Source organism: Vulpes lagopus, chromosome 14 (assembly GCF_018345385.1).
Source record: "Vulpes lagopus strain Blue_001 chromosome 14, ASM1834538v1, whole genome shotgun sequence".
NCBI lineage: Eukaryota > Metazoa > Chordata > Mammalia > Carnivora > Canidae > Vulpes > Vulpes lagopus.
Genome location: NC_054837.1, coordinates 22,113,335 through 22,132,614, shown reverse-complemented (window position 1 = coordinate 22,132,614; position 19,280 = coordinate 22,113,335). Strand labels below are relative to the sequence as shown.

Here is a 19,280-nt window from a genome sequence, read left to right as displayed (position 1 = left end):
CTGAACAAAGCACTTAGAAATGTATACTTGCAAATCCAAATTCTCATGTGCTAGCAGGGCTAGAAGAGACTTCACTCATTCATTTGTTCATTCACTGATTCAACATGTTTATGGAGAGAGTTCAGTCATGCGGGTTGGGGCAGATAGACTGGGCAGCATAAATGAAAAATGCTCTCAGTAATGATCTTAGTGAGATTAAGAAGCCAAGGAAAAGGAAAGAAGAGCTATAAAATATTCTGACAAGCATCCTTTGGTACACTATCCAGGAAGAGAACACATATTCAAGCCTTTAGAAATAGAACAGAGGGGCTCATGAGGAGTGAAACAGCATTTACTGCAGAGGCTCTAATATTTTTATGCTTGTCTACCAAACTCTTCAGGTATCCAATTTCACGATTAGCTGAAAATTAGGTTGCATTTTTAAAACTGAAATGAAGACTCCATTTTTATATGGAGTCTTTACATTTCCTACTGAATGTAAAAGCAAAATAAAAAAAAATCCGTATTTGTATGGAAAGAACATCATTTTTGTCTACATGCTTTACTAGAGATTAGAAACTAAGAGTTTTATGCCCCTGTTCCTAAAGTGTTTTTTTTTTTTTTTTTAAGTAGGCCCTATACTCAACATGGCTCCTGAATTCACAACCCTAAGATCAAGAGTTGCATGCTCTACCAACTCAGCCATCCACGTGCTTCCTGCTCCCTGGACCAATATGTATTTTAACATAAATTCACTTGTTATAGTAAGACCACTCATTCCAGTGAGAATTCCTTCATAAGACCAAAAGCTGAATTTTCTGACAGATATGGACTTGTGCTCTTTATATTAACATCTACTATGAGAACTACCATATGATCCAGAACATTATGAAATTTTAAGAAATGATATCAGATGTAACAACAGCTGAAAACACTCTCATGGGTCACTAATCCAATTAAAATATTAGGATTTCCATTTACCAACAATAAAAACTTAAGGCAGGACATCTCAAAGGCCCAATAAGGCAGATGAGTAATTCTGAAGAATTATATAAACAACTCCTTTCTCCAGATCATGAATCAGTCCATTATGAATTTTCTTACAGAAGAAGAAAAAGAAAGGATAAAACAAAGAAAGTTCTATAAAATGCCCTTCCTTTTCCTAGTTTTTCAAAATATGGTCAATAATTGCTGCCTTCAATAATTATAATAAAAAAATACATAATTCTAAAGTTTCCTCGGAGTTAACTCTGATATCAAGGTTCACAGTCCTTGCTTTTCCTTTGTTACAAATGTAATTGTGCAGCAGTCCATAATAACATAAAAATCTCAGTTTTAAGGTGTTAAAATGGTAAAAACATCGAGCAGTAAAAGCCTGTATCCCATGGGCTACATACATACACTGGTCAATGACCCCATTCAAAAGCACAATGTAGAAAAAATGCCAAGGGCAAATCCCACAGATTTAGGCCTCTTTTAGGTTTATGTAGAAGAGGTAGGCTGATAAAACAAATTTAAGAAACTATAACTTTTTTTTTGTCAGTTTGCAAGTCTATTTAAAATGTATACTCATTTAAAAAATATACACTCATTACTTATTTATCTAATAATTAAAAAATAATTTCTACATTCTTTTTTCTTTTCACTGTTCACTTTGAATCACTCTGTGGCTTATTAGCATTTCTATTTGAGGATTGTAAAGACTAAAACTAAACTAAAGAAATCAATACAGTATAATTACCACCTATAGGAAGTGAAGAGAGGTTTCAACAATGATGATTTTTCTTTATACTAGACTTTCATTTTCCCATGATCCTGTTCCTACTTTTATGTCATTTAAGTAACTTAGTCCTTTTCCTTTGAGCAGAGATCCATGAAAAGCAATAAGATTCATGATATACTTTTAAAATTTAGATACTTCTTTTTGATATTCCAGTGTCCTGATTTATAAATTGGAGTTAGCCTTTAAAACAGCATAGGCAGTAGAACTTTAGTACTTTAAAATATTCACACTAATAATTAGATTGTCCAAAATGAGACCATATAGAATCATATCACTTTTCCCTCCTATTAATTCTTTTTTCTTCTTTAAAAACCACTAACCTTTGAGAAACTTCCATCAATCCCACCATGACTCCCAAAGCATTACATTTGGAGAGAAGGTTATCCACATTAAACAACTTATTTTATAGTGGCTACTGCAACAGCCTATTAGCTACTCAGTTTTTAACTTAGTATAGGGACAGGGAGCCTTTTTAGCAAATCAACCGTCCATCAGAGACTGATCTCAGCTATTCTCTGGCTGGGCACTAGAAAGCCTATATGATTCAGAGGGGCTCCTAAGGACTTTGCCTATAGTCCTGAGGTGGCCTAGTAGGGAATCAGCTTTCATCAACCACAGAGAAGATTGTGATGGCTGATAGGCACACAGAGTAGCCCTAGGTGAGTATATAAACATGAGCATGAGATCATTGTGGTATAGCAGTAGTAACATCTTACTAGGAGGTAGGAGAGGTCATGAATATATGATGTGGGAATGAGGGTGTGGCAAGTGACAAAAGAAGGGAACCTGTTCCAGATGGGGAAAATCCACTTGGGTATAATGTTTGTTTCACATTCAAAACCTGCTTCTGGTGCTCTGAGTCTCAGTGGCTGCTCACTATTTTTCCTCTCATTTCAACATGAACATGTCTGGATAAAGATACAAGTCTCACAAGAGTCGGTGGTAAGTAATGATATTACATAAATACCATATTTTTTTGGTCAGGTATCATGACATGAAAATATCTATTAATAATTTCATGATGCTTTATTTAGACTCAAAGCATTTTTTTTTTACTTGCTTAGCAATCATTAGCAAATACATAGTGGGCATTTTTATATCTCAATTACACAGTATAACATTCATGTAAAGTGAAAAATTGTCCATTAAAGACATAACAAGAAACTTCTATACAAAGGAACTTAAAGGTAGGCTTACTGATAAGCAGTTTCAATTAAATTGCTTGCTTTTAGATAGCAGCAGGTATAGCAATATATGTAGGTGCTTTAACTTCCATTTTCCTTATATTTGGGTTTTTAAGGATCATAATCCATTATTGATTCCAAAGATAATTGAAGCCTTTCAAAGACTTGAGAGATAAAAGTGGAAATCAGGTTTAAAAAATAGGACAAGAAAAATAATTTCTGGGTCGGCCTTGGATGATGTCATCATAGGATCTAAATGTAATAGCCAGGCAGTGTACACTAACTCTTCCTGCCCATGTGACCTCTAACATCAATCTGGGCAAAACAATGAATATTTCAATAATTTTTTGGCTGAGAAGTGAGATTCAGAAGCAAAAGATTAAAGAGAGTTTAGAGTGCCAAGGATGAAACGATGTGAGTGTGTGTGTGTGTGTGAGTATGTGAGCGCGCACGCGCACGCGTGGGGGGCCAAGGGGAGGAGGCATGAAAACTAACTCTTCCAGCACACACCCCTTTTGCTACTACAAGGGCATCCAGCAATCACATTTGCAATAGTAAAAATGCTGAAGGATCCTACAGTATCTTTTCTTCCACAACCATCCCTATCCTCTCCTACAAAGCCCTTCTTCTTGCTTTATTGGTGCCAGGAAATTCTTCAGGGGTTAAATGGGGAAGTGCAGCCACTACCATTGTTGCAATAAATAAATGAATGAACCAGAACGAACCAGCAATTCATCCCTAGGAAGCTAGTATCTTATTTTCTACAATTATATACATTAGCCAGCCGTGATACATTTTAAAAAATTCTTTTATCTTTTGATATGTGTGTATACATTACAAATACACATGCATCTATACAAAAAGAAGCCTAGTGCTCTGCATATACATACATCAAATACCTTTAAAATTTTTTTAGCATTATTATTTCAATGAAAAGACAAATAGCTTTTAAAATATTGGATAGGTTAGCAACTTCATCTTAAAGGCCTTTTATTTTGCACATATAGCATATATAAACACACACACACACACACACACACACACACACACACACAAAGGTTTTTTTCCATGCCGTAGACAATGCTAAAATATCTGAGAATCAGGTTGCCATGCCAACAGATTTTTTTCTAAAATGAATAAAATTATTAGGAGGGAGAAAACATTCTTGACTCCTTTCCTCCCATCCATGAAGCCGAGAGAGGCTCAGGGAGGGCGAGAGGCTGCCAGATGGGGAGGAGGGGAAGGAAGGGAAGGTGGGTAGAGGGGTGTTTGCTTACCAAAGATGCTGATTTGATCGTGGCAAAGCGCTCTCTGTTCCGGTAGTGGAGGGCCTGGCTCTGAACTGACTGGGTAGGCCGCGGCTCAGGCCTGGGATCGCCGTGGCCCGCCTCATCCCTTATGAATACATGATCCTGCAGAAATGGATAAAAACAAGGAGAAAGTCCAGCTGTGCTCTTTCCTCGCCGGCTGCCTCTCTCTCACCCCTCTTTCTGCACAAGCACTGCTGTTTGAAATGCATAGTTTAGCTCTCTGCTAGTCCCCGCAGCTCCCACGGTACAAAATGAATAAGCAACACATTGCAGCCTTCAGTTAGGAATGTCAGCTGATCGCTAGTGGGATGCCTTCTGAATCCCTGGCAGGCTTTTTCTTTACCTCCAGAATTACATATATGCAAAAGAAAAAAAGAATAGAAAAAACAATGCAATGTACAGACTCCTTAGAACAGTTTGCTTAAAACGCTGTAACCAAATAATTCCTTTAAAAATGTCATGTCCATGTCTAGCAAGGAGGATGCTGGTTGCTTTTAACATAAAAGCGAGCCTCCGCCTCATTCCCTTGAAAGATCTGCTTTCTCAATTTAATTTTATTTGAGATCTGTTCGGTAGGATCATCGTTCTGCCTAGAACCAGTGTAGGCTTGTGCTGAGCTGCCTCTCTGTCTTGTGCTGGGAAGATTCGGCAGTCACTGAGGGATCCTGCTTTCCAGTCATGATCGTACACAGTTCTAGCACCTTCTCTCTACAGCTTCTGAAAGGATTTTTTTTTAGATTTAAAGAGACAGGCATACAATTTTTAACCAAATGATACTTTCACAAATTCTCCCTCAACTCAGTCTCGATATGGTCACTAGAGTGAGTAAGGCTGGGATTTAATGTCTTTGGCTGATTTAATCAAATCTGTGCTTCTTGATAGGCAGAGATGATTAATCTTGTTGTAATGCCCAGTGAAAAATAACACTCCCTGGAAGGGTAATAATGGATGTTTCTTAAATGCAATTTAAATGAGTTTTAAAGGGGAAAATGCTTTCAAAGGGTGATGCTTTTCTCTATAAAAGATGGAGTGGTCAGTCAGTAAGTAGCTCTAACCCTTCAGGAAAAAAAGACACTATAATAATAGCTCAAAAACATGTACAACCATGGGGGATTTTTAAACAGTACATGTTCAGGATGGGGAAGAAGGAATTAATTTCCTAATTGCTCTTGGGTTTTAGGAGAAACCATTTGTGAGAAGTCAGTTTTGCATTTTGTCTATGACTATTTGAAAAAATTTTTAAAAATTGCTCTTTCAGCAGAAAACAAAAATTGTAGAGGTTCAGAAAACACAAAATTTTATTACATAGTCTAAAATTTTGAAAACTCAAGACACATATATTCTTGAGGGAAATTAAATTTTATATCCAGGTTTTTAGGTAAAAGCCAAGAGGCAAGATTAAATTTACCATTGGGCTGATTTTCTTTTTCCATTTATAAATTTAGAATGCTCCAGAATGTTGGGAAGGTATCTACCATTACATCTATATTTAGAGATTTTTTTCAATATACTGTATTGAGGTCTATTTTGTTTTTAAATAATGAAGGGACCTTTAATGCCACTGAGGACATATACATCAAATTCAAGGATGTTCTATTACTGCTGTCCTATATGACAACCATAGCCACATGGATATTTAAATTAAATGCAATATAAAATTCAGTTCCTAAGTCACACCAGCTATGTTTAAGGTAGCCACTAACTATGGCTACCATACCGAACACTGCAGATAAGATCCTTTCCATCACTGCAAGCAGTTCCATTAGACAGTACTACAGGTTAAAAATGTGCCTCAACCCATATTTTTGAGATTTATTTTAAAAAAACCTTGATAGGCCAATTAAAACTTCTATACTATTTCCCAGGAAATCTAACCTTTTATTTTTTAGGGCAGAGAGATCGGTATGGGACTAGAATTTATGCACTAGGTTTAAGGTTCTGAGAGTAAGGCACTGGGATCTACTGCCATTCACATTGCTGAGTATTTATTAATAAGTCACATTTATTGACCTTACCTAAAAAATTTATCTTACCTAATATTACAGTTCCAGAAAAAGAAGAAGCTTCTAAATGCCAACAATCAGATGAGACAGACTAAGTAGAGCCCTGTGGTTTCATCGGAGGCCTTAAGAAGTCAGTTTGGTGATTATTAATTAGCTAACATTAAGTACATTGACACTGAGAGGTAGCAGCTCAGTTTTAAATTGTAATAACTTGATTTACAAAGATAACTAGTGACACTAGAATCTACACTTAACAGAATAAAGTGAAACATATTCATGTACAAATATGTATAATTTAATATTATTAGTGTGTTCTCTCTCAGATAAAAATTAACACTTATGGGCTAGGACCTTGCTTAGCAAATTAAAAGTCACATTATATTTGCTAAGTTTTTAAACCAAGGATATTGGAATACACTGGGAAAGTTAAAATTCGAAATCACAGTGATTTTAGTTAACACATAGCTAATTCAATAATCCACTAAGGTATATTTTTAAAATAATGCTATTTTATTATTTTTTGACATCCCCCTAAAATAATGCTATTTTTTAAAAGTTAATCTGAAGAATAGGCCCAAGATTTTAATCTACTTCAAATACAGTAAATAATGTTAACAGTATAATTCTTTTTTTTTTTTTTTTGGGTTTTTTTTTTTTAATTTTTATTTATTTATGATAGTCACACAGAGAGAGAGAGAGAGAGGCAGAGACATAGGCAGAGGGAGAAGCAGGCTCCATGCACCGGGAGCCCGACGTGGGATTCGATCCCGGGTCTCCAGGATCGTGCCCTGGGCCAAAGGCAGGCACTAAACCACTGCGCCACCCAGGGATCCCTAACAGTATAATTCTTTATTTCAGCTTAAATTTTTTTTTATTTTACAAAAGAATTCTTAGTTTTCCACAACAGCTTCATAACCTATCCCTACACTAAAAGTCTTCAAACATTATGCAAGAGATCACAAAATGAGGTAAAATTCTGGTCTAACAGTGAATATCCATTTCAAATGCATAGGAAAATGAATTTTAAAATATTCAATGCCATTGCATAAAGCAAGTTTAAAACTCTGAAGACAACTTAAACAATGAAGCAATTTTAAAATGAGGAAAAGTTGACTTGAGAAGTACAAACAAATGAAACTATTGACTTTACTGGGTATATTGTCTGTTGATTATACTGCCCCTACAAAATAGCAGTCCTTTTGAAAATGACCACCATATCGGGCTCCAAGACTTTCTGAACTGAACACATTTTAAGACTAATAGTGGAAAGAGTCAATTTGCTATTTTATGCAGTTAGGCATTGATGCAGATTATTTACAAATGATGTGAGGGTCAGCATCTTTGATGTTAAAGAATGATTTTAGAAGATGAAGAATATTGGGTATTGGGGTGCCTGGCTGACTTAGTTGGTAGAGCATGTGATTCTTGATCTTGGGGTTCTAAGTTTGAACCTATGTTGAAGGTAGAGAATACCTACAAAAACAATTTTTTTTTTTTAAAGAACAAATATCATGTTCTACTTTACCAAGACAAAATATAGGTCTTGTTTTAATTTATCTTTAAAACATTATCATCTGGGAATAAACAAAATAGCTCTTTGAAACAACAATATGGTTGAGGACCAGTTTTAAGCAATTTTATGTTAAGCAGGTAAATTTATAATGTTCTTTCATTGTAAAAAAATAAAACTTCTTCAGATTAAAAAAAGCTGTTGTAATTTTGTTCAGATTTTAGCAAAAATAATTGAACTTTTATATAATATACTGAAGTACATGAAACATGAAGCAACAACTTTACTATTTATACCCTGAACAGGGAGCTTTACTTTTATTAAAAAGTTTTTCTCTAAGTATCTATTAAGATTCTCAAATTAAGATTCATGGTATAGCTGCTTGTTTAGTTTCCAGATTAACTTGAAATTAACCCTAGAAACTACTTCTCTGGACTCTGTTATACTTTGGGTTTACCTTTACCATACTATCACATATTTCCTTATGTGTCTGTCCATGAGACTGTGAGCTTTCCGAAAATAGAGTAAATGTGGCTTGAAAATTCTGTCTTCCTAGGACCCCCATCTAGTGCTTGATACTTAGTAGGCATTCAGTAAATGTTTGCTGAATAAATAAGTTCAAGAATATAGGTCTGAGGGGGATCCCTGGGTGGCTCGGCAGTTTGGCACCTGCCTTTGGCCCAGGGGCGATCCTGGGGTCCTGGGATCGAGTCCCGCTCCGGCTCCCGGCATGGAGCCTGCTTCTTCCTCCTCCTGTGTCTCTGCCTCTCTCTCTCTCTCTGTGTCTATCATTAATAAATAAATAAATAAATAAATAAATAAATAAATCTTAAAAAAAAAGAATATAGGTGTGAGAAGATTCTGAGACAATGACATTTTCTCCTATATTATTTAACAGAATTCAAATTTGTATTTCATAAAAAACCTGCCAATCTGTACTCTAAGAAAGTTGTAAAATAGTGACAAGCACACTTTTACTTGGGGGCAGGAAGAGGATCTAAAATGGCTTTTATTGGATGATGAGAAGTCTTTTTATTACTCCTACACTTTTTATGGTGTGGAGAAAGGATCAACAAACCCACCATCTCTCCTTTGTTTTTCCTCATTTTAGAAGTATTAAATTATTGCATAAGCTATTATAGCTATCAAAAGCTAGGGCTAGAGGAAGGGAAGAAGATGGACAGGCTATCTTTACCGGGAAGGATAGTTACTAGGGAGAAAAAAATGACTAGAATGCAGAGGATAATGATGCTACTATAGAGAGGTGGTTTGTATGACTGCTCTGTTTAAAAAACATTACATTCATATGTTAATTTACTTTTACTTTGACCAATGTGAGTTGAAGAGTCAAAGAACCCACCCCTCTCTTCAGCAAAAAATGATAGGAAAGGCCCCTGAAAGAAAGCTAAAATTAAAGTAGAACATCCTATCCCCTCAAGGACATCTCTCTTTTTTTTCCCCCACAAAAATGGTGAAAGACTTTCTTTTTTCAAAGAAGAGGGGGGGAAAGAACATTGATGAATAAGAAAAAGGCCAAATAAAGTTTTAGAAGTTAGGATAGAGTGATTTTTAAAAAATAATCTCTAAAAGGGGGTCATGATGACTAAAGTTCATTAGGCATACCTAAAATAACAAAGTGATTAATGACCAAATGCTTTAATATATTAAAGTCTTATGATCTATATTAATATAAGGCAGTAGCAGGCAAAGATAACTGATTTTAGACTTAAACAAGATAAAAGTGTACCTTTTAATTGGCAAATTAAAAGAATAGACTTTGTTGGTTACAATGCTATTAAAATCTGTTTGCTGCTGCTACATCCACAGTGATTTTAAGTAGTAGGGTGGAGGCTCAGAAGGAGGCTAGGTAATGGCAAAAGACCTAATCTGGATTTGGAGTTTACTCTGGAGTCATTTGGAAAAAACTGAGAATTGAGGCACATGTAGAATTGTGTCCTATAAAAGTTCACCTTCATTTTAGTTCACAAAACATTTATTGGGTGCTTATAATGTGACAGACACTGTGCTGGGTGGTAGCAGAAGAGAGATGTCTTTGAGGAGGTAACAGTCTAGAGATATTCTTGTTACTTGAAAAAGCAGTGTGGCAACATTAGGAAGCGGAAAAGTACTTAAAGTTTGTCAGAATATACTTTTAGACTTATCAAGTCATTTTTGTTCACAAGGAAGATTAGATTAGGGTCCATTCAGAGCAGAGGTGAGGACTGGAGAAAAAGAAATAACCTGAAATTCTGATGTCAAAGGAAAATTTTCTGTGTCCCACTTTACATTTTTGGGGGCTTGATCTGTGATAGAACTGTCCTGCTAAAATCAGGGCATCTTTATTCTGGACGCAGAGCAGTTAATTGCAAGTCACATTCTTACTGGTTACACATGGCCTTTACTTCTTATATAAAATGGTAATCTGTTTCATATCTATGATTTGACTAATTTAAGATAATGTCTGCTTGATTGTAATAATCAAGATGTGTGTGTGGGGGCAAAAAGATCCCCCACCCTTATTCTTATATTTTGATATTTATTAAGCATGTTCTTACTGTCTGGGTATAATTGTTGGAGAAATGCTATTTAAGTCTTTCAAACCATAAAGATAAGATTATTTAATTCTTTTAATCTATATGTTTAATGAACCAAAATAGCAATGATGTTTTCTATCTGGCCATTAATTCAGTCCTTGTGTTTTTTGTTTGTTCGTTCATTCATTCATTGCATACTTATTTACTGAATGCCTGTGCTATGCCAGGCACTGTTCTAGGTGTTGAGATACAGTGTGGAACAAGGTAGGCATAATCTTTGCCTTAATAAAATTCACATTCTACTAATGAAATAATAAACTAATTAATATATAATATTAGATAGTGACAAGTATTAAAAAGAAAATAAAATGGGATAATGAGTAGAATATAGGTTGTAATATGATAATTTAGTGATATATAGGCTTTTCTAAGATTTTGGTCACAAACCCATGCAAAACTAGTAAATGTTTTAAAAAATAATATTGATTGCTTTCTTTCAAAAATAATCTTTGTGGTCACAAATTATAGTAGGCTCAGAAATGCTCCACCTAGATCCGCCTCTAAGAAAAGATTGCTGCCAGAATCCTGGCAGTCAGAACGGCTGTTGGTCCATTTAGGGGCTGCCTTGGCTGCAGGGAGCAGCTGTGAGCAAGTTCACACTCTTCCCAGGTTATTCATATTCAATGACTGGTCTGGGTGAGGGTAACAAGGCCCAGCCATTCTGACTCAGTCTGGACAACTCTGAAGTGTCATTAGAGCCCCAAATGACCATTAGCTCCCTTAGACTGCTAAGGCTGAGGCTGCTGTTAGGTCTGCATCTCACTTCAGCTTTGCCCTCTGCTCAGTGCTGCTTCCTTCTCTCTTCTACAGGGGTTGGTCCCAAAGGAAACTCCTAATAAGCAAATTGCTGCTTGAAACCGTCTCAGCTTTGCTTCCCAGAGAATCCAACCCATGACGTAAAGGTTAGCTGTTCCCTCATTTAATACAGTGTCACTGCTATACCATCTGTGTGAAAAAGGAGGGACTGATCAGAACAGTGGCTTTTAGAAAAATGCCCCTTTTAAGTGAAATCTTAAGTGAAATCCAATCATATAACCTAAGAGATAAAAGCCAGTCTTGTCCTGGAGGAGGTATGGATGAGGCCTGTTCCTGAGGTACCTCTCTACAAAAACAATTTGAAAGTCACAAAGATCTGCTGCTCTAAAGATTACAGGAATAGAAAGGCAGAATTTGAGCTGGAAGGGATCTCTGAAACCATACAGAACAACTCCTAATTTTACAGATAGAAAAACTGAGGCCCAGAGAGGTTTGTGACTTGTCTAAAGTAAATGAACACAACAGTGTGGCAGACAGAACTATAAACTAGTTTCCTCATTCCTATGATTATACAAAATTTTCTATTGAGAGCTTAAGATCTTATTTCATTTATGTTCCCAAGTGGAAAACTTTTGGGAAGTCAAGTACACCAACAAATATAAAGTTCTTGAATAATTTTTAAAAAATTTCTATTGTGTTTAAAATGATACATTTTTAAGCCCAGGTATAGGATTTAAATGGGTCTCATGAAGATATATCATATTTAACATTCCAGTTTTCATAGATAACATATTCTACTTTTCCTGCCTGCTTAAATTTTCTCCCTTTTTATTGTGGAAGGAAAATATATATAATTTAATATATAAATTAACCATCTTAATTATTTTTAAGTATACAGTTCAGTACTATTAAATACACTATGTTGTGCAACCATCACCCCCATCTATCCCCATAACTCTTTCATCTTATAAAACTGAAACTTGTGCCCATTAAACAACTCTTCATTTCTTTCTTCTCCCCACCCTCTGGCAGCCACCATTCTACTTTATGATTTTAGCTACTCTAAATTCCTCATTTAAGTGTAATCATACACTACTTGTCTTTTGGTTACCGGCATATTTCACTTAGTATAATGTCCTCATGGTTCATCCATGTCATAGTGTATATCAGAATTTCTTTTCCTTTTTACGGCTGAATAAACATTCCATTGTTTGTAAATACAATATTTTGCTTATCCATTCATCCATCAATGGACATTTCGGTTGGTTCCACATTTTAGCTATTATGAATAATGCTATTATGAACATGGTTGTACAAATATTTCTTTGAGACCCTATTTTTGATTTCTGGGGTATATGTCCAGAAGCAGAATTGCTGGATCATTTGGTAATACTATTTTTAACTTTTTGAGGAGTCACCACACTGTTTTCCACAGCATCTATACCATTTTACATTCCTACCAACAACACACAAGGATTCCAGTTTTTCCACATCCTTTCCAAATTTTGTCATTTTCTGTATTTTTTGAAAGTAGCCATCCTAATGGGCATAAGGTGGTATCTTACTGTAGTTCTGATTTGCATTTCCCTAATGATTAATGATATTGAGCCTCTTTTTATGTGCTTATTGGTTATTTATCTTTAAAAAAATGTCTATTCAAAAAAATGTCTATTCAATCCTTTGCCCATTTTTTATTTGGGTTGTTTTTTGGTTGAGTTTTAGGAGCTCTTTCTCTAACTGGATATTGATCCCTTCTTAGATATGCAAATATTAGATATGCAAACTATGATCTGCAAATATTTTGTCCCATTCTGTAGGCTGCTTTTTTGCTCTGTTGAAACTGTCTTTTGGTTAGCCTGCTTATATTTTCAGTTAATTTATTTAGTTTCATTTGCATATGTTTTTCAATTTTTTTATCTCATTTTCTCTATATATTTATTTCATAATAAAACAGAAATACATTATATAATTTAAGTTCTTCTTAACAAACATTTTGCCCGGATCAAATACAATTACCTTCTATTTCAGAATATAAATTAATATCCTTTTTTAAAGATTTGTTTATTTTACTTGAGAGAGGGATAGGAAGAGAGAAAGAGAGACATAATGTGGGTGGGGAGGGGCAGAGGGAGAGAGAAACTTCATCACTAAGCAGGGAGCCTGATGTGGGATTCAATCCCATGACCCTGAGATCGCAACTTGATCCAAAACCAAGAATCAACCACTTAACCAACTGTGCCACCCAGGTGCCCCATAAATTACTATCTATTCTTAAGTAATTACACCATGCAAGAGAAAAAAGTATTGAAAAACCTATATTATCACAAGATAGGTCTGTACTATCACATAGCAAAATTAGAATTAAAATCTCCAATGAGTTCAAGACTAGGCTTTTCCTTCTTGTTGATATGCCAGTAGTATCTTTCTTCTAATTCTGTTCTCATTTGAGGAGTCCTGGAGTAAAAAGATCCAGTGGAATTCCTTTTCTTTTGGTCTCTATTCCCATGTAGGCTCAGAGGTAACAGAAAGGAAAGAGCCACATTCGTCAGGATCCATGATAGCTCCTTCCAAAAAAAGAGCCCAGCAAAAACCTTCTTTTCTACTCTTTATATATAAGACCACTTGCCCATGTTTAGAGAAGTCTGGCTGCCAATGCTGAGTTCTTAGCAGATTTCTGCATCTCTCTGATATCACTCCTTTACTCAAAATGCTTACATGGCTTTCTGATAACCTGGTCCTTGCTGTCTCTCTAGACTTCATTCACTTTTCATACTGCTCACCAAGCTCTAACCTCTCTGACCTTTCACCTCTTCCTTGAACATACAAAGTTCTGTTTGTCTCAGGGCCTTTGTGCTTGTTGCTTTCTGACTCATCCCCATCTCTCACTCCAGCTTAGCTAACTTCAACATATCTTTGTAGTTTTAGCTTAAATGTCACTTCATTGAGTATGTTTTCCACTACTCCCTGATATATTAAATCCTTTTACCCAGAGCAGAAGCTTCATAATTACATGATATAATTACATGATTACATTATTATTTGTACAATTATTTTCCTAATTTCCCCCACAGATAATAAGTTTCATGAAAGCAGTATGTCTGTTTTGTTTCCTACGCATCCAGAGGGCCTAACCATAGTTTCTGATATGTAGTAGAAGTCCTCACCAATTTTTGTTGAATAAATGAATAAGTTAATTCATTCAGAAGATAAATGTGTATACTTCCACTACTTATGACCAGGGACCAATATATTTTCTCCTGCCCTTCATCCTTATCTGTTTAATTTCCTTTTTGCCCCAAGGAAAATGCACCAGTTGAAGTCTAAGTGAAAAGAAATTCTTAAACATGCTCTGTTACTGAAATTAGAATGCAATCATTGGCATTTATCAAAATAAGTACATATTTACCTTCTAAGGAGGAAAAAGGGATTTTTTCATATAATTCTACACTGTAGACTGCGTACCTAAAGTCACTCAAAACATTTTTGGGACTTATTCCAAAGAATTATTGGTAATCCTGTAAAATACTAATAGAAAAATACTCTGAAGAATCCTTAAAACTTTTTTTCATTTTTTTCATGAAGTACTTCAACTTATGAACCATGGTAGGCCTGTATGAAAGGAAGATCTTTTTTTTTTTTTTTAAGATTTGTTTATTAGAGAGAGGGAGGGAGAGAGAGAGTGAGAGAACAGGGGAGGGGCAGAGGGAGAGGAAGAGAGAGTCTTAAGCAGATGCTGCATTGAGCACAGAGCTGGATGCAGGGTTTGATCCCATGACCCTGGGATTACAACCTGAGCCAAAACCAAGAGTCATACTCTTAACTGACAGAGCCACCCAGGTGGATCTTTAATTGGAAAGGTAAATTAAAAATAAAAAACAGAATCATTTATTCAAAAGTCAGAATATTTAACAAGACAGAGCTAGTTTTAGAATTAGAAATAAATCTAAGAGCAATAGAAAAGAGTAGAAACTGTTTATAAAACAAATGGTATCTTGGGAATATACATTAAGAAACATACTTCTGAAAAAAAAAGAAACATACTTCTGAGGGCATACTTCTAAAAGGGCACAACCAACAGCCTATACTAGGGAAGCTGTTAAGATTTATGGTATTAAAGTTATTGGTTTAGAGAGGATTTTATTAATTTCTTTGACTTGGAGATTTATGGATTTATTTTTATTTACTGATGATGGAAGACGTCAGAGTAGCAGGAGAGGAAGATGAAGAAATAGGCCCAGCTATAGCTTTACACAGTATTTTATTATCTTTATACTGTAAGAGAACTATCAAGTGCTAAGTTTAGTCCCATATTTCAGTTGTAGAAAGGCACCACTGAAATGTCTGGATACCAAGTGGCCTGAGGTGATTTCATCACAATTGACAAAACCTAGAGCTACAAAGGGGACCATGGAACCTACCTTCTTGGGCACAACAGAGGAACTGGAATTTAGAGTGCTTTCATCATCGTGCATCAGGACAGGTTCAGAGCTATTCTCATCCATGACCTCCTGCATGCTGTTCACACTGCTGCTCTGGCTGCCTGTGCTCACAGACATGCTTGGGATGGAATGGTTGCTGCCCAGGCTGTCCATTTCCCTGATCAGGCTGGTTCCATGTTCAGTGTCCTATAAAAATGGGGCATGGGGGTTAAAAAAAAATGACTGGAGATAAAGTGCCAATCCATTGACTGAGCTATTAAGCACACTCAATTCTGCAGTGCCAAGTTGCTTTTCTGCCAAATCTGCAAAGATAAACTTTTTATGTAGTGACTCCAATACTCCCTCATCATTTTCAGACATCTCAAATTCACTTCTCTGCCTTCCTCTGGGGCCATTCTGGATATGGGTCATAAGGCTCCAAATGCTGCTATCCCAGGGCTTTCCTCTGTCATATGCAACTATCATATTATTGTTTTGCTATTCAGTAAGCAGAAATCAGGCCAGGTGTGTAAGAGACTTTCAGGAACACCAAGGTGCTAAAGAAAGACTGTAGGCAACTGAACAGGTAACTTCTGCGATATTTACAAATAGGGCAGTTGTCTTTGAAACTAAAATAGAGTGAAAAGAGTATTCAGAGATTTGACAAGCAATGTGTTCCTTCACAAATCATTATTGAGTAACTTCATGTCTAAGCAGGGATATTAATTCTATTGTCCTGGACAGGTAATTAAATTCTGCCTCCCTCAAGCAATTTTATCATGCTTACCTCTGTAATCTTATTAAATGTATCTGTTAAATAATACTGGTATTCATCACTGCTAGTCCAAAGACTACTATTTGAGAAGTGGTAAAATAATCAGAATATGTAATTTACCCATCACAGTGGGATATCTATTGATATAAGATTAAATAATATAATTAAAGCAACTTAGTTCCCCAAAAATCCTATTTTCAGAGAACTATACTGTATGTATATAACTTTATGAATTGTTACTTAGTCATGGCACTATAAGGAATCACTGACATAGGTAATTTGGGTAATTTAAAATGGTATATAGGGATGTCTGGGGGGCTCAGTGATTGAGCGCCTGCTTTTGGCCTAGGCATGATCCTGGAGTTCCAGGATCGAGTCCTGCATCAGGTTCCCTGCATGGAGCCCACTTCTCCCTCTGCCTGTGTCTCTGCCTCTCTCCCTCTCTCTCTCTCTCTCTCTCTCTCTCTGTGTGTCTCTCATGAATAAATAAATCTTTTAAAAAAATAAAAAATTGGGATCCCTGGGTGGCGCAGCGGTTTAGTGCCTGCCTTTGGCCCAGGGCGCGATCCTGGAGACCCGGGATCGAATCCCACGTTGGGCTCCTGGTGCATGGAGCCTGCTTCTCCCTCTGCCTATGTCTCTGCCTCTCTCTCTCTCTCTGTGTGACTATCATAAAAAAAAAAAAAATTAAATGGTAGATAATACATTATTTTTTTAACAGATTTGTTTACCTAATTAAAGGGGATCATTTGTATATTTGCAATCAAGAGATTTTAAAGTCCAATTCAGTTTTCTGAATTTCATTTTTATAATTATTGATAATTTTTCTTTTATGTTAAAAAGGTAAAATAAAATTCATTGTTCATTCTTTTCCTCTTTTTTTATCTGGTTTCAGAGGAAGTGGAGTCTTTTCTCTCGTTCAAGGTTCTCTCGTACTCTTACTCCTAGCTCATGTACTTCCAGAGATCCTACTTCTTTAGCTACATCTGTCTTGTCTATAAATTCAAAGCTTTTGTCTCGGCTTCTGCCACTCTGCCTATGAATACGAAGAGAACTCCCCCATACTTACATACCTCTCTACATACTGCCCTTTGTCCCTTTTCCTTCTTAGCTAAATTTATGAATCTTAAAATAACTAGCTTTCACTGTCTCTATTTTTTCACTTTTCATTTATTCTATAAACCCACAGTTATCTATTATTTATTGTAACTACTCCTGTAAAACTGCTTTTACGAAGGTCATCAAGAATGCCCTGCTTGTAAAACCCAGTTTTAATTCTACAAAAAAAACTTCTGTTTTTTTTTTCCTTTTTTTGGTCTTTGTCTAACTTGACTTGTCCCAGGCATCTGATGATACTTGGCTGTTCCGTCCTTGAAGTCGTGGACTCTCAAACATCTCTGATGTTTGTTTCCTAGGGTCCCTCATATGGCACTGCACTCTTCCCATACTACATTCAACTCCTGATTTATAATCATTTTAATGCTCTTGACCCAGCCAACCACTCTACCCAGACCTCTTTCTTATGTTCTGGGTTTGAATTTCCTAATCAACTGCCAGACATCACCATTCAGGTGTCTTGACTGTCATTACCCTTGTCTCAACCAATCCTTCTTAAGTTATTTGAATGAGAAACCAGAAAGTCACCTCTCCTTTGAAAACTCCATCTGCATACTATGTCAGCAGCATAGGATGCCAGGACTTTAAACTCAACGGGCATCAAACTGAAATCATCCTAAACCTACTCTTTCTCCTTGGTTCTTTTTCTCTGTTCTTGGTATTGTACAGTCACCTGGGCTAAAATGCTCAGAATCGCTTTAAATTCCTCCTCATCTGTCACTACCACTTTTAATGAGAAGCACTGTATTATCATATCTACCTCTACAGTATTTCTCAAAAGTGTTCCTTTCCCCCCCATCCCCATTGACATTGCCCTTATTACCTCTTGCATGGACTATTATACAGAATGTGACACATTCAAGTCTGTTGTAATACATTCTGTTGCCAGAATAATCTTCCTAAAGCACAATACTTTCCTGAGTCTAAAATGCCCTATGCCTGTCTCTTAGAAACCACCCACATCATGTCCTCTACACAAACTTACTAATGCCCCCCAGCAGGCTAATTTTATCCACACTATGGACTGCTGCATGGCGACATATCTTGATAGTATTTTTTATATTTTGTCTTATATAAGAGTAATTTTATGAATGTCTCTTTTGCAACTCTACATGTTGAAGCACAGAGCACCAATTACATTTTTATCACCAAAAGTGGTTTTCATAGTGCCCTATCCAGAACCTTCCCATGTAGTAGGCATTCTATCAGTGCCTACTCAAATAAACTGAACCTACTTCTTCATCCTCCTGTGATTCATTTAAGGGTCCATTTCGTGTCTCTTGGAAAAGGATTTTTTTCATTTTTCGGTACTGTAGGTTATCTAATTCACGAACAGCATCTTTTGTCCTCTGTATGAGGTCAATTAGGACACGTAGTGGCCGGTCTCGGCGAACAAAATCGTGCTAGTTGAGGGAAGAGAAAAAACAGAAATTGAAAATGAGAAAACAGATTTTTGGGGGCAAGATTTACATTATAAAAGTAAATAGATATAAAGTAAGTCTATTGCTTTTACAGAAATAGTAAGATATGATTCATTTCATATAGCCTTTCATTTTGTATAAATCTTATAAAGAGATAACTATGTTCTTCTCTTCTTCCTTAAACCCCATTTTGTGGACTTTGTCCAGAGTTTACTTGAGAATTCTTGAGGTTTACTTTAACACATAAGTAATAATGACTAGCACCTTAGAGGCTTGTTACTTTCAAATCTGAAAGATTTGAATATATATAAATAGAAGTAATGTGGAGTTATAGGTATTATTGTTATAATCTGCTTCAATCCCCCTACCTACCCTACACTACCCTGTTGAAACAGACTTCTGAATATTTTGTTTTCTTGGGGTCATATCTA

The 19,280-nt window shown here is 36.0% G+C and overlaps 1 protein-coding gene across 2 annotated transcripts in view; it reads right to left on the bottom strand.

The window, feature by feature from the left end:
* TAOK3 (TAO kinase 3) overlaps positions 1-19,280 on the bottom strand; it is a 181,592-nt gene that overhangs the window by 28,760 nt on the left and 133,552 nt on the right. The window contains exons 12-14 of one of the 2 annotated variants that reach the window (XM_041728803.1): positions 18,664-18,831; positions 15,538-15,744; positions 4,224-4,358 (exon numbers count right to left, since the gene is read on the bottom strand). In XM_041728803.1, the coding sequence (XP_041584737.1) occupies positions 4,224-4,358; positions 15,538-15,744; positions 18,664-18,831 (510 nt within the window). Of the gene's footprint in view, positions 1-4,223; positions 4,359-4,599; positions 4,924-15,537; positions 15,745-18,663; positions 18,832-19,280 lie in introns of those variants that run through there. The other variant, XM_041728804.1, reaches the window with a different exon arrangement.